Source organism: Pezoporus flaviventris, unplaced genomic scaffold (assembly GCF_033815535.1).
Source record: "Pezoporus flaviventris isolate CSIRO_AGI_PZ_B2104156 unplaced genomic scaffold, CSIRO_AGI_Pfla_v1 ptg000096l, whole genome shotgun sequence".
Lineage (NCBI taxonomy): Eukaryota > Metazoa > Chordata > Aves > Psittaciformes > Psittacidae > Pezoporus > Pezoporus flaviventris.
Window position 1 is genome coordinate 4,857,122 of NW_026892644.1, and position 15,749 is coordinate 4,872,870.

Genomic DNA, 15,749 nt, shown 5'->3' on the forward strand with positions numbered 1-15,749 from the left:
CAATCTTGTTATATTTAAATGTGAAATAAGCATTAAGCAGCTCAGGTCTGGAGGTAAAGGTACCAGAATACTCTAGCCATTTTTCCCATAAAGTCTCCTTTTGGCAGCAACTTAGAAGATTGAACAAGGAATAGCTCCTCTCTCTCCTAGTTTACCTGAACATAGGTTTTGGTAAAGTAGTAGGAAGAAGCTTGAACAAAGACCAGCTTGGCAATGGCCTTTGTTTCCTTTATCGAATGGTTAATGTGCACAAGATAAGGAAGGGGTAAGGAATATGGTAAGTGTAGAGCACTCTTATGTGCCAGTAATGGAATTGTTTCTTGGTCTTAATCTTCTATGCTGTAGTGTAGGTCAATTTACTACTCAGTTCATAAAATACTTATTTTACAAAGTTTATCAGTACCCACATACATACATACGTACTAACATTTTCTTTGGAATAAAGAAGCATACTCCGAATATATGAAACTGTAGCTTTCATTCCATTTTCTTTTTCATGAAGAGTGTGCTTTTGAATATATCTGCTAAGGGGCAAACAGGGCCTGACATGCAGAGATAAATACAGGGCTGTCTGCAATGTCAGAAAGATGGGTGGTGCAGAGTCCTGTGTGATCATAGCAATATTATCAGTTTAAAGCAAGCAGTCTGTGCACCTTAATCTTGACAGTTGTGTCTGCATATTTTCCTAATTGTGATACAGAGTAATTCTGAGATAAGGTAGGTTTAGCTATGTCCCATTTAGGAAGCTGCTGGATCAGCTTCAATGCGCTGTCTCTAGAATTAAGTCTTATATGTATAACTTAAAAATCCTGACAGTGATTCCCTATGTTTGACATGACAGCCAACCAGAAATACCGCATTTGTCTATTACAAAATGAAAGTAGTATCTGTAAAGAGAACAGTGGAATTGCTATGGAAAAAACTGAATTTTGATTTAAAAGCCTTCATGTTGCCATTTGTGAGGAAGCATGGCTGTTAACAAAAAAATAGATATGGAAAGTTTATTTAAATATTTAAAGAAGCACTATGTTTCTAGCTTAATGTCAGAGTTTCATCTTTTTAGAAGCAATGAACTTCTGGAAGACCTTCAAATTTATTTTTTAAACTCATAAACAGCTCATACAACCCCAGGACTCCTAGAGGTAGGAACTCTAGCAATTTTCTTACCAGTTCTCCTGTGGAAGAGAATTTTCCCCCAAAATGTCTTTTATTTATAGGGAGGGAAGAGAAAGGAGACTCCTGACTACATTTTTAGGAGATAAATTGTATATAATATTGTTTATTTATCAGTATAGCAATATTGTGATAGCAATATTTAGTTTGGAGTTTGATGCATCAGTTAACACGGTTATATATTTCATGTCTGGCTTCCAGAAGATGTCTGTACTTCTTTTATATAATTTTTAAAAGGAATTTCATATTGTGTTTGTATTGTGGAAGTGGGTTAAGATTACATTATAGAAAGCCTGGCACTGAAAATTATTATGTTGCAATTATATTTACAATTACAAAGATGGTTCTGGATACATGAGAGATGAATGTGGAAATTGAGTAAGGAGCTAACTCAGTTTTTGTGTAGAGATCAAGTCTGTTTTTAAAAAAAATCTCTGTAATGATACTCTCTGGAGAGAGGCAGCATGACTCCTTGTTGTCTCTTTCTGGGCAATTTTAATATTGAGAAATTTATTGGGCATTATTTGTTTTCATTTTAACATATTCTTCCAGTTTGAACTCCTCCTTTTCTCAGTTCTCTCTAAAAATTTTCTCAGACATTAAGCTTAGTTCAAGTGTTTTAGTGATTTTTTTGAACTGCTGAGGTGCAGAGGAGGGAGTATAAAAGAGAGAATATTTCTTCTTTGCTTTTCAATTAAAAGAACAACAAAACAAACAAACAGAAAAACAAAGAGTGTATTTTTAACTAAACACCATTAGCTGAAGTATTTTAACAACTTGGACCCAAAAAATGGTGTCATCCATCACTTCATTGACAAATTTACGTTTCGGAGCATTGAAAGGAAGTACGTTTCAAATTAGATTGGTAATGAAACGGATTTGGTTGCTGTTGCTTCATATAATCACAGAATTACCAGATTGGAAGGGACTTTGAAGATCATCTGGTCCAACCTTCCTAGGCAAAGCCTGACCTATTTGGTGTTGAAGTTCACCAGAATTAGAAATAGAGAGCCTTGCGGCATCATCTAATTTATATATTACAGGAGGGGAAAAACTGGCATTTTGTTTGGTAAAGTATTTATTTGATAAGTGATACAGACATGGTAGAGACAAAATTATTTTCCAGGAAAGACCACTTTCAGCTAGGAAAATTGGCATACAGTATACCTCGAAGATGAATAGCCAGAGTAAAATTGTTACATTATCTGTAGTATTTTCCTATAGTTTCTAACATAGAAAAATTTTATTATTTTTCCCTCATTTTAGGTTAGTGGATTAAATGATGATTTTACTTAAATGGGGTTGACATGGAGACCTGTATTACCCTTATATTTCTGTTAAAATATATCTGTTAGCTCTTGATTTGCAGTGTTGTCTTTTCTGCATTAAGCTGGAGTTCTGTTGATAATCTCAGGAACACACCACCCACACACTGAAGCAGCTACTGCAAAGTGCAATATGTATTGTGCCAAGAAAGAGTCAGCAGGTGATGATTATACCCTGCTGACCAGTGATGGCGAATAAGTATATTGAAAAAAAATGTGGCAAATTTTAGTGTTTTGCTACATTTTCTGATGGTGTTGACGCTGAGCTTTTTGTTCTTGCTAATAGTATGTAGCTTCTTAATTTCCATTGTAAATTTCCAGTTGCCAGATGTCTTGTGGCAAATGAATTTTTACTTCACTAGTTGTACCATCTAGACACTGCTACACAGGTATGTAATGTAATGAGATGTTTTAATCTTTTTATCCTTGGGTGTTTTCAGAATTGACTGGACAAGGCTCAGAGAAACCTGGTAGTTAATATAGTTCTGCTATGACTGAAAGCTTGGATAAGATGACTTCTAGAGATCTCTTTCATATAAACATCTTCGTTCTATAGTTCTCTATAAAATTTTAGATATGTGAACTCAGAACAGCTAATTTCTTTAAAAGTTTAAGACTGACTCCATTTTCATCAGTTTGTAAATCAGTTTGCAAAAGTATGGTTGTCCCTGCCTAGTGCTGTGTAAATCTGGCTGCCACTGGTCTGTGTTATCTCTTGGTGTGATTAGGAAACAACAGCATTAAGTGGGATGAAACAGAGAAAGAAGAGAGGTGTCAAACAATACTGGAATTATTGATATATGTCAGAAATCATAGGAAGCGTTGATAGCCATGCTGACTTCCATGATGGGCTTTACTACTATTAAAGGTATTCACATTCATGTAGAAATTAATTTTGAGTTGCACACTGTCACATTCCTAAATGAAATAGGAAATATGATCTTAAATAATATGTTACATTTTACTGCTTTATCATTTGCAGTTAAGTGGTAACCAGAAGACGCACTTTCAGGAAATGCTTTTGATTTCAGTACTGCCTGACGAATCATGGGAAAACGGAAAAAAAAAAAAATCAAGTTAAATTGCATAGTAAACGGATGTCAACAATGCATAGCAAATAATTTTATACAAGAAAAATGTTCAAGTTTGTATTAAAAATTCAATGTTTGAACTTCAGCTGCTTCAAAACAGAAAAATTAAAGCATTATGTGGAAACTTGAACACATGTAGAGGTTCCTGGTTAGTCTGAAAAATTGGGTTTACTCTTCAGTACTTCATTTTGTGGGGAGAAGGTCATCATAGATAATTTGTGTTTGTTGTTTCAGTGGTAGTAACAGAAGGAAAAGAGTTGATGGCCCAAAAAGCTGGTATTCGTGGTATCTGAATGCAGGAGATCAGTTGTGTGGTGATATCTGGGTGCTGTGATTACTGCGTAGGTTTACTATATGGATTAGCCATTAAGTCATGGGGTTGTGTAAGTCTGAAGTTCTGTGAAGGGCTGTTTAAAGGCATTTGACATGTTGGGACATTTCTAAGCCTAGCAACTTTTTGTCTGGTTGTGGTGGGTTGTATTGTGGCATTTTGCTATTTTTTTGCTTGTTTGTGGTTTTGTTTGTTTGTTTGCTTTGGGTTTTGTTTGTTTTTTTCAGGTTTGTTTGGTTTTTTTCATAGTGGTACAAATGAAATGTATTTGAGAACCATGACAAACTAACAGTGGAAACTCTGAAGTTTCTCTACCAACTGAGAAGCTGGTAACTTGACAGAATGTACTTCATTTCTGAAGAAATGACCTGGCTGCTAACTGGGCATTTAAAACAGAGCAACTCTGTATTCTGCAACTGTGAATCCTCTCTTGCTGTACAAAAGAAATTGCATGCCTTGGGTCTGACTGCTGTATTTTACTGAAAACTTTTATTACCGGTACTCATTACACTGAGTCCGAGAATGAGATAAACCCTGATTCAACAAATTACTTAAGCCTACTTAAACATAGGCATTAATGTGCTTAATTCTGGTTTTGCTACCCTACATACAGAACTTTATCAGGAAACACTTATTTGTTAACAAAAATACAAACCCAGCCTAAGGCTAAGACTTTCTTAAAATCTGAAACTGATTGTTATGATTTTTCCAGTATTAATAGTTCAAAATGAAGATGAACTCATGAATTGGAGGTTAAATAAAATGAAATAAGTTAAGGAGAGTCCATATTGGAGATATCAAGGGAAAATATGTAAGACAACATTGTTGCATGTTTTCATAGTAAGGCATTTTGGATTTGTTTGTTGATAGGAAAATGTCATCTGCCAATTCTAGTCAAATACGCCTTTTTACTTTCAGGTCTCTCGGAAAGGCGGTTCAACTCGGAAATGAGGAATGTCGTGGTTTATGTTTTTCTACCTAGAATAGTATTAATCATATGTATTGCTGTCGAATGCAAATGCTCCATTCACTTTCCAGAAGCAATAAGCAGTCCTGAACCATAAAATCTTGCTACAATAAGTAGAAATAACAGTAATACTACTAATAACATAGGGAATAGAGGTAGGTAGCTTTTTAAAAAACATGTTATAAATGTCTCTCCCTATAACCAGACCAGTCCACCAGGCATTTTTCAGACTTTTTTAACATAAAGGGTATATGTGTAAAGACATTAAGGTAGATTAATAAATTGACAGTATTAAGTTGACTGTATTATTTTTGAAGGTGCTATAATTGTATATCTTTCTAATTTCTGATTCACAATATTTTATACTGTAAAAAGAAGAGAAAATCTTCAGGCAATGTTAAGTCACATTTAATTCTCTTAATTTTGAATTTAGCAAAATTGAGTCCGTAGGTCTCAGACAGAATTTTAGCCTACCTAATTGTCTAAGTACTTGCAAACCACTAGCTTCATCAGCCTTTATGTTTATCAGATACTCAAGTTCTATATACACATAAAGCTTTTTGAGTAAACTGTTGTAATCTGTTTTTGTATGGGCAGGTGCCTAAATTCTGTCTCATTCAAATTGGTTTTGCATAGTTACTGGTTTTGCATTATGATGAATAAATATTGACAGCAGAAAGTTCATTCAGAAACCCATCTGTGTGCTTGTGCTCCCTGTGTCAATGAGAAAGTGAGGACAGCTCTGAAGATATTCAATTGACTGCTCTTCTATGTTGAACAGGAAGGCACTGGAAGACAGCCAGTGTCAAGATCTGAAGTAGAGGGATGTGTTTGACTACATCTAGCTTTTGAGCTGAACTTTTGTGAATTAAACACCAGGGCACTTACAGGGGATACACAGCTGACGAAGCAGGCAGCCTTCCTTCACTCCTTTCTGCCCACTTCCAAAATGGACAGATTAAGTCTGTCTGGTTTTGTTTCGTTTGAATGTAATAGTGTTTTATTGTGAAGCACATGAACAAATTTTGGAGTTGCCTGTTAAGTATAGCTATCTTAACAGCTTTGTCCTAAGGACACTTATTTATTATCAGGACTATATGACCAAAGAAGAACTGCAGAAACTCCACATTTTGGATTGTAAGTGGCTAGAATCTCATTTTCGATCCAGAAAGAACTACAGCCAAGTGTTTCCTGTTGTCTAGCTTTAGGTGGTTCCATGACATACAGGATTTATGAGTAGATTTCTTTTACTGACGAACTCTGTTTCCTCATTGTGAAATTATGAAAGGACCTTGATTTTGCAAATTATTTGAATGTACGCTTAAGCATTTACATTGCCTTTTTGAAGTTGAGTTACTAATTTGTTGAAATATAAGAAATTAGTTCAATCAGAACCTAGAGCAATAGAATCAGTAAGCAAAGAGTTTTGTGTACTTTTTACCATCTTTGTGTGAAACACTAACATAGTAGTTTGTTTGCGTATGAAGGAAGGTCACAAAGCGTGAGAGAATATCTGTAGTAAAACTGTTACGTACAGCTAGTGTGACTGCAAATATGGGGCAAGATTCCTGAATTCTGACCAAATAGACATATAATTCTGTGATAGCTCTTCTGGAACCGGAATCTTGCAGTGAAACTTATGGGAAATTTTCTAAGTTCAGATTTCATTGAAAATGTAACATTGGTTCTCTTATAATCCTTAGTCATGTCATTTCATATAATCTTCACATTCTCAGTTTCCATTATGCAATAACTCAGGCTGAGTAGATTAACATACCATAGAAGTAGATTATTTTACCACAGAAATCATTATAGTAACAATTGAGGCAGTAGAGCTTTGACATAAACCAGTAGGGTTTCTTATTTAAAGAGCCATAAGGAAGCAGCATGTGTATTAGCTGAATATTTTTCCTTCAGTGAATTAGGTAATTCCTGGTGCATTATTTGTATATTTTACTCTTTGCTGATTGAACATGGCCAAATTAGTCCTCATAAAACTGCTGAGTTTTGCAGTGTGATAAGGTAGCACTGGATGATGGAACTTTTTGTATTCATAAAGCTAAATATCCATGTTATGAATGTTAGTTGGTTTTCGCACATTTTTGATCAGGAAACAGCAGAGTTCATAGGGTCCCCTTCACAGCTATGGTTCTCAACTATGGTTTGAAATAGGAAATTACTAGGTTCTTTATGAACACAGAAGGTATGGACAACGTTGTATTAATGCTGGCCAACAGTTATTGTGCATATTTCTCCTGTTATAATGGAATAATTTATTTTACAGTTTTTTAAATACTGATTCTAATTTACAGGATGAATTTGCTTTTCCTCTGATTGTATCTTACTGTTAGATTCAGTTTTCATGCTTCTGAAATACCGTGCTTACTGTAGATAAAGGGTATTTGGTCTTATTTAATTAGGAAGTACTAAACTTTTACAAAATTTGCATGCATCCTGAGACCTTTTAAAGAGAATTTTGAAATGTGGTTCTTCTGTTGATTTTGTATCTCATTTTCTGTTCAGTTGTGTACCAGATAAAGAAGATTCACAAAAAAGTTTTTCATTTTTGATAATATGACTCTTAATAACTTTAATTTTTGGAATATTTTCTTGTTTTTTCTTTTTCGATGTGGAAGCATGTGTGGGAGGGAGTGCTTTTACAAGAGTCTTGGCTTACACTGTTGTGATAGTAACTTTTTATATGTATACATATGCTATTTATTTTATATATTTATATTACGTACATAGTTAAATTTTTATTTCTTCAGTATCAACTAGGAAACTTTTAAACATGGGAGATTCTGTTTCACAAAATAGCAAATATCTATTTGTAGCTTCTGTTAAAGCCATTATATATAGCATCAAGTAATTGGTTTCTATTGTGCAAATTCATGAAAGTACATGACTTCAGAACAAGAGCATGGTCAGATACAGAGTATTTTCTAAAATGCACATATTATTTACAGTAGGTAATGAATTGACATGCCAGTGGTAAAGCTTTCTTTTCAATGAAAATGTCTTCCATAATGTCTCATTTAGTGATATTGTCTGCCTCCGATCAAGTCAGTTTACAGTTACAGGTTTTTTTTCTGTTTTATATTAATAGTGAAAACTGCTGTTAACATAAATGACATGTTTTGGTTCCACATTGACTTAGGTGTATTTGATTCTTCTCTCCCATCCACAGCAATCAATATATTTTTCATTTACTGACACAGTAATTGATAAGTATGAAGCTATAAAATTTCAGTGTATCTGCTTAATATAACATGTTGTTTGTTTTTATTTTTTATGGTTTGTTTTTGCTTTCTGCATTTGCTGTCTAGTAAATACTGACTCCACTTAAGGTTTTATCAATATCTATATTTTGTATGGTTTTAGCTCGTATGAGGGATAATTTTACTTTGTGTTCTCTGCTTCTGTTAGAAAACCAAAGATTGGTTGGTTTTACTAGAGTAGGAGACAAAACTTGTTTAAGAGCTGGACCAAACCTGTGGGTGTTTCAGCTGGGGAGAAGAATGGATGGTTCACTACCTTGTGGTCCAAAGGCAGAACTATAAGTCCTCATTCACTTTTTCTGTGCATATTTCCCACTAGCTTTCAGCCACATTCGAAAGGGTCAACCCAAAGTGTAAGATATTTTTTAACTGGCTTAGGGGAAAGTGGTTTAATGGTGACCTAAAAATTTTTTTTTGTGATGCTCAAAATGAATCTGTCAGCTGTTAGCCACGTACTACTCAGATCCCTGTAAGTCAGATCTACCACTCTTTCTGTAAAACTGTTGTGAACCTTTTCTTACAAATGAGAGATGGACTTTTTTTTTTCTCTTCCTTCTTTCCTTTTTCTAGTGAAGAGGTCTGATTATGCAACAAACTGGTACTGTGTAAAATGGCCCTTCATAACCACCTTCAAATCTTTGTGATATTACTAAATGAAGTCCAGAGCCTGACAAAGTACATGTGCATTTATCAGTCTCTGTGAAAGTGGAAAGCCATTTCTTTCTTCTGATACCAGGCATGCCTTCCTCATGTTTTGAACTTTGAAGTTGGCATCCTTGAAACCCTGACACTCTTCTGAGCCTCTTCATTCACCTTCTGAGACATCTTCTGGTCCAAACTTATCATTTTCCAATGAGTTATCTCTTACTTAGAAGATATTGTATGAAAATAAACGTTTGCATGGGCCCTCCTTAATATATGAGATTATTGAGGATTTTCCAGATTCTGTAATATATCATGAATCTTATTATCTTTTCTGTGACAAATTACGTATTCAACTGTTTCTAGCTGTCATAACAATGAACATTTATCATAGTTTGACTCATGAAAAATTATTCTAATTACATGATGCTATAAAAATTATACTTTGGTTAAGTAAGTAATAGATTAAAATGTTATTACTAGCTGAAAAGTCATAGTAATATTCCTGATTTCTTTCAGTGGGGAGGCAGTTATCTAATTGTGTTTTGGGATTATGATGACATAGGAAATACTTTCAATTGATGACTACATTATTGTGACAAATTCACACAGTACCCATCAGGTTCAGGCACTCTTCCCTCCACCTTGCTGCATGTCAAAAATCTGTTCTAATTATCTTTGGTCACTGGTCAGGACTCCTTTCTTGCTTGAATTCTTGATTCCTCTCAGCAACCTTTGGTTATTTATCATTAATATTTCAGTGTAAAGTGTCCCAATCCTACAGTGTTATACATCAGTCTGTTTGCAAACATGAAGTATGTTTGATGCAAACACATTCAGACTAGATAGAAGGAAAAAAATTTTTACAATGAGGGTAGTGAAAAACTGGAACATGTTGCTCAAAGAGTTGGTAGATGCCCCTTACTTGGAAACATTTGAGGTCAGGTTAGACAGGGCTCTGAGCAGCCTCATCTAGTTGAAGATGTCTCCCCTTGTTACAGGGGGTTTGGGCTGTATGATCTTTAAAGATGCCTTCCAACACAAACTATTTTTTTAATTCTGTAATTCTATGATGTAAATGGGATAAATGGGTTTATGGAGTGTTTGGGATCAATAACTCCCCAAAGTTTTATTAACAGAAGTATCATAATACTCTTCTAAAGAAAAATTAAGCAGAATTTATCACACCATAAATAAAGAAGAGCTACTTGAGTTCATGCTGGTCTTCTGGCATGCAGCAAGTCAGGGGAGAATATATGATACCCTGATGGATCTTAAGGGATATGCCAGAATTTAATAGCAGTTCTTCAATCTGTATTCTGTATAAATGAAAAAGATATTTTCTAATGATGGCAAATACATTGCATTCTTCCTTTCCACATTTATGAGACTGTTTCTCCTTTAAAGTTTATTATTCGGAAGAAAACCCCTGGGTATTTTACTTCCACTTCTTGTTCATACATGTTTTCACATAATAGGTAATTATAGCCATAAAGTTTTCTTTAAAAGTCTGAATTATCTGGATATATAAGACCACTGAAATACCCACTAATAATTCTTTTTCTAAGCAAGTGTCCTTAACTTCTGTCTTAAAGTATAAATATGCATAGTGGCATTCTTGTTCCCCATAGTTTCTAAAAAAAATGTCTTAAGGCTAAAATAACTATTTCTTCTAAACTTTGTGATCCTTATTAGGTATCTTACACAAATTGTAAGGATAGTTAGTGTTAATTATGAAGAAGTCATTTATCAAAAGAGACTCAATCAAAACCAGATCTAGTAAATTTTCAAATAACAGGATACAGTATGGCTTTTAACTGTGAGTATCCTAGACTACAGGAGGTCAACTGTTCATAAATTTAGAATTTATAAGTTATATAAATTAATAATTGCCCGGTGGGACATGACATAACTACATGAATTTTCACTGTGAGGAATGTGGTGTAACAGTACGTTATGCTTGACTCTGATGTGTTGTCCCATGTTCCAGGGAAGTAACGAAACTTCAGCTGATCAGATTTCTGTAGGAAGGGAGCTGGACAGTATGAAAATTTTTCAGTGAAATACAGTTTCTATCTTGTCAGAATGTCAGTTCTGATTAGATGCCCACTGAGGTTCTATCATTTTATTCTTTGGTCATACAAATACAGATTTGTATATATTGCTTATATCTTAGTCTTTGACCATACCTCATTCAGACTGATCCTTACAAGAAATGCAAGAAGGCAAAAGCAAGCTTAACTGGAAGCTTAGCAGAAACATGGAAAAAAGGCCTAACTCAACATCATGTAGTTTTTGAAGATTTACTGATGTTATGGAATATTGTTCCACACTTTTATATAACCATTTACAATTGACATATAGGTATATTAAAGCAAATTCATTCCCACTGACCAACAGTCACAATCTTCTCCTCCCCTCCTTTCTCTTGTCTAGTCCTGTTTAATTCTCAGATTACACATAAGTATTATACCATCAAGCATATTCTCAGAGGACCCAGCTGGCTGGAGATTTCTGAGTAAGGGCCATAATGTGTCCCTGGCATGTGCTCTGCAAATTCAATTTCACATTGCTGTTTCTTTCTACAAGGCAAAAATCTAATTTATATTTTATCAGTATGGACAGCTGTTCTCTAATGCTTTCCCAGTGACGCACCCACTCTTGGTCTTTTTCTGTCACTTCTATTGTGTATGCATTTTTATCCTTTCCACAAAAATGCTTAAATACTTGTTTTAATGTCCTGGCAGCCCAGCACATTACTTTTATGAAGTTCAATTTTAAATAAGAACAAACTCTGACTTGACAGTCATGGTCAGTTACATGTGTCATCTTCAAGTTTTTGGACATAATTTACAGAAATTGAATAATCTCTAATAAAAAAAAAACACATTTTCATTTCAGGGCCAAAGGTTATTCAACTATAATGGAATAGTATTTCTTTAGAATGTTTTATTATGCAGATGAAAATATCTAGGACATGTAGGATTACTGTAGAATTACTTTTTATTGAAGTGGGTGAGGTGAAACAACAGAATTGTTATTGAGAAGAGTGCTGAAGACCTTTTAATCTGAGAAAAAAACAGAATCACATTGCTTAATGCCACATATTCTAAGACAGTTTTAAGTTACCTACTAACATCTAACTTGAATTATTCTAGAGCTTAAAGTATTCTACAGTATGCTCAGTTCTTGCAAAATGGAGAACATACTGCAGCAACCTGAATACTTTACATTGCTTTTCTCCAGCAATGAGAAGTTTGTCTTTTTGCTACATATACACTTTTAATTAAGCCTTATTGTCTTCACTGGTAGAATTCCAGACTTTTTAATGTATTAACAATTCTTCTTGTCTCTAACTTAAGTTCTGCTTGGCATACTGTTTTCATATTTGCTTTATTAGTGAGAGATTGATGAAGAATTTACCAGTCAGTAATTTACATTCTAACCATTTTCTCAGTAACCCCATCATTTTTATTTTTTCTTCCCTGACATTTAGATTCTTATAATGTTAATTTAAGAATCATAGAATCACAGAATGCTTTGGATGGGAACAGACCTTAAGATCACCTAATTCCATGCCCCCTACATGGGCAGGGATACCTCCCACTAGACCAGGTTGCTGAAAGCCCCATCCAGCCTGGCCTTCAACACTTTCAGGGATGGGGTATCTGCTTGTAATGTTTAATAACATTCAGAAAATCAAACTGAATGTTAAGAGCAATTAGGAAAGGAGTGCAAAAGCGGGAACATCATTATGTCAGTATGTATACTTGATGAGCCCTCACCTTGAACGCTACATGAAAATCAGATCCCTGTCAGATCACTGAAGGCTGAGGGTGAGGGCTGACAGGAATGGTCAAAAGACTTCAGATGCTATTTGCATGATTTAAAAAATAAATGGTTTTTGGTTTTGTGGGCTTTTTTGGGTTTGTTTGTTTGTTTTTGTTGTTTAGCTTGGGGCTTTTTTTTTAATGGAATATGAGCTTCAGGAATAATTTTTTTATTAACTTTATTTGAAGAATGAGATGGCTTAAGTTTAAAAAGTTGTATTTGGAGCTGCAGCAAGCCCACTTAGAAACTTTTCCAATTCCTGGTAAAGTTTTTAGAGTCCGTTAGCTGAAACTAGTTACTGCTAGTACGTAGCAGCAAAATTGCTAATGCAGAGACCTCATACCTTGACTAGAGATTAACCAGAAAAGGGTAAAAGAGGTAGGCACACAATCGCATTCCTCTTTTAGGCATATGTTTTGAACACTGACTACTGACCTTGTATTGTTTGCTTGCACATCCTCATTTTTCATTACAAATGCTTGTTTGTATTCTTTTTATTTTGTATTGGTTTTTCCCTGTTCACTGTTTCTTGTATTCATTTGCAAGTACTTTATTCAGTGGTGGTTTAGCCTAGGATTAAAATTATTTTTCTACTGAACTCATCAAGAAGAATTTTGAAGGGGATATCCTGTTGCTGCCATCTCAAACCTATCCTTCAAATGGCCTTGTGTTATCACCAGATTATGAACTGTCATAAAAATCAGGTCACAATACAATGAGCAGGAAAAACTGCAAAGGTCTGGTAGTGTAATAATTTGCTAATAGTATAAATAATTTACCTAAAAAATGAACTGTTACCTACAGCCATCTTTTTCCTTAGGTAATATCAATTCTTGTTGAAGAAATTGTTATTCCACATCCTGTTTTAGTCATCACGTTCTTAAGTCATTTTCTGAGTAGGACCATGATAATATCTAAATGTCAGGGTGCTTTCTGGTCCTTTGCCTTTTATTATATCATATTTGATTTGAGTGCAGTGTTTGACTTTCCCAGGCATCCATATGTCCAATGTAAGAAAGATGTAGAAATATGTCTCTGCCTATTCAACTGCTTTCTGCTGGGATTGAAAAAATATAGATCACACATCAAGAAACTCTCGTGAAACTGTATGGTATCTTCTTATTTGTGTTCTAAAGTAGAGAGAGTCTGCTTGATTGGGCAGTTTAGTGTACCAGAAAATCTTCCATCCAATTCTGTTTTTCCTTCCCTTAACATTTGCTAATGATGGGAATTCACTGTATGTATCACTGCGAAGGGACCTTGTGCCATTATTGCTGTTCAGTTCAAATATAGAGCAGTATTTCATCTTCATTCACAACCTGGGATTCTGCCATCAAAATGCAGATAGCATAACTTTAGCTTTTTTATGTGTAATATGACAAAGTAATGGCAGTGGTTAATGTAATTATCACTTTCATGAGATATAATTCAAATTCTGATTAAGAAAAATCCCCAAATTAGAACACAGCAAAGCAGGTATGGCAAGATCAGTTATGTTGGAGTTTTTGCTAAATACAAAGTTTGAAGAATATAGACATTTCTATAACTAAACAAGAATTATATTACACAAAAATTTAAAGAAACAAGAAATGTTATCTTCTAGCATGCAATTAATTCTTCTAGTCTGTTACAATTTATATTTCAGCAAAATGTTGTGTTTAATTTGTTGGATTTTAAACCCTGCTAGTCAGAGTTATCTAGCCTGGTTCTTTTCTTGTGTTGTCTGAGAAATATCTCTCTTACCTACTTAAATTTTTGCATTTCAGGAATCTTATTCAAAGAAGAGAGGTTATGCATTAGAAGCAATACCTTCTGTGCCTCTGGATGCAGTTCTCTCTGAAAATGACAGCAATCTCTGTGATTCAATAGACATAGCAGTGACCAAAAAACCTTGCTCCCTAGAAATAGCAAGAGTTCCTTCCTCAAGACCAGGTAAATCACCACATAATTTTTTACATAATCTTTGGTGTAAGTGTAATATTATGGAAGGTATACAATTATGTATAGAAAGTGTAGGTTTATGTACTTAAGAATACAGCACTCTGTTTACTTATCACAGCGTGATTATAGTCTTCCATTAGCTTCCATAAGAGCTTAATATCAGAATAAGGATTAATAGCAAAATGCTATCGAAAGGAAAACAAAGGAGAGAGTTAAATAATTTCCCAGATAAATACAAGGTTGCAAAAAACCAAATTAGAAATCGGCTTTCTTTAAGCCCAGCCTTTTTCAGTAATCTATTTACCAGCCCATTTCTGTTTTTAATGAAGTGCTTAGCAACAATATTACACAACTAATTCAAAATTTAAAGTACTCTATTTTCATGTTATATAAAAGAACATCTGCTCTGTTTTTGAAAATGACACAGTGAATGAGAATTGCTAGAAATATTAAATAACAGATTGGCAGACTGTTTGTTGTTATACAGGTTTGAACAGCAATGAGTTACAGTACTTAAAAACCAATATAATTACGCTGAGTCAGACAAATGGTATTATCTGTATGGATGCTGTTTATATTCTCCAAAGTTATATGCTCTCTTCAATTTTCCTTATTTGAACTCTTCATTAGCCACCACCTGGTACAGGAATTTCAGAATATAATCATTTTGCTATAAGTAATTGGACTGAGAGTCTGACAAATGGCAGGTCTTGGCAGTGCAGACTACTTGGAATGGGCAATTGACTTTTTTACCTGTGCTATGTTGATTATGAATCATGATTTGGAAAATATACAAGCATGACAGATGATTGTTAACTAACAGTGTGTTACCAATCTAGTCTGTGTAAGGGGAAGTACCTTCTTGATTTTACAGCTAAACTAGTACTGGAAGAGTGCCAGAGCTATATCAGGCATAGTGTATAAGGGCTAGATATCAAGATACACCTTCAGAGTTAGAAAGGTGAGGTGGAGTGGATCATATTTCCCATCTCTCCATAAATTTTGGGCTAAAGAAGATTTGAGGGAACTTGCATTATGAACAGACCTAGAAGGTGGCACAAAATAAGATAGCATCTTTATTGCGTAGTTGCCCAGAATGGACCAAAATCTGACATGAACTTCAGCATGACTACTTGTATAGCTGAAGGTTTGCTTTGTTGGTGTTTTTTT

The 15,749-nt window shown here is 34.5% G+C and overlaps 1 protein-coding gene across 5 annotated transcripts in view; it reads left to right on the plus strand.

Moving 5' to 3' along the window:
• Positions 1-15,749, plus strand: part of LOC133281118 (ankyrin repeat and sterile alpha motif domain-containing protein 1B-like) — a 305,927-nt gene that overhangs the window by 107,908 nt on the left and 182,270 nt on the right. For all 5 annotated transcript variants that reach the window (XR_009747384.1, XM_061476333.1, XM_061476329.1 and 2 more), the window contains one exon: positions 14,405-14,570. Coding sequence is in view for 4 of the 5 variants with exons in the window: in XM_061476333.1 (XP_061332317.1) it covers positions 14,405-14,570 (166 nt within the window). In the remaining variant the exon portion in view is untranslated. The remainder of the gene's footprint in view (positions 1-14,404; positions 14,571-15,749) is intronic.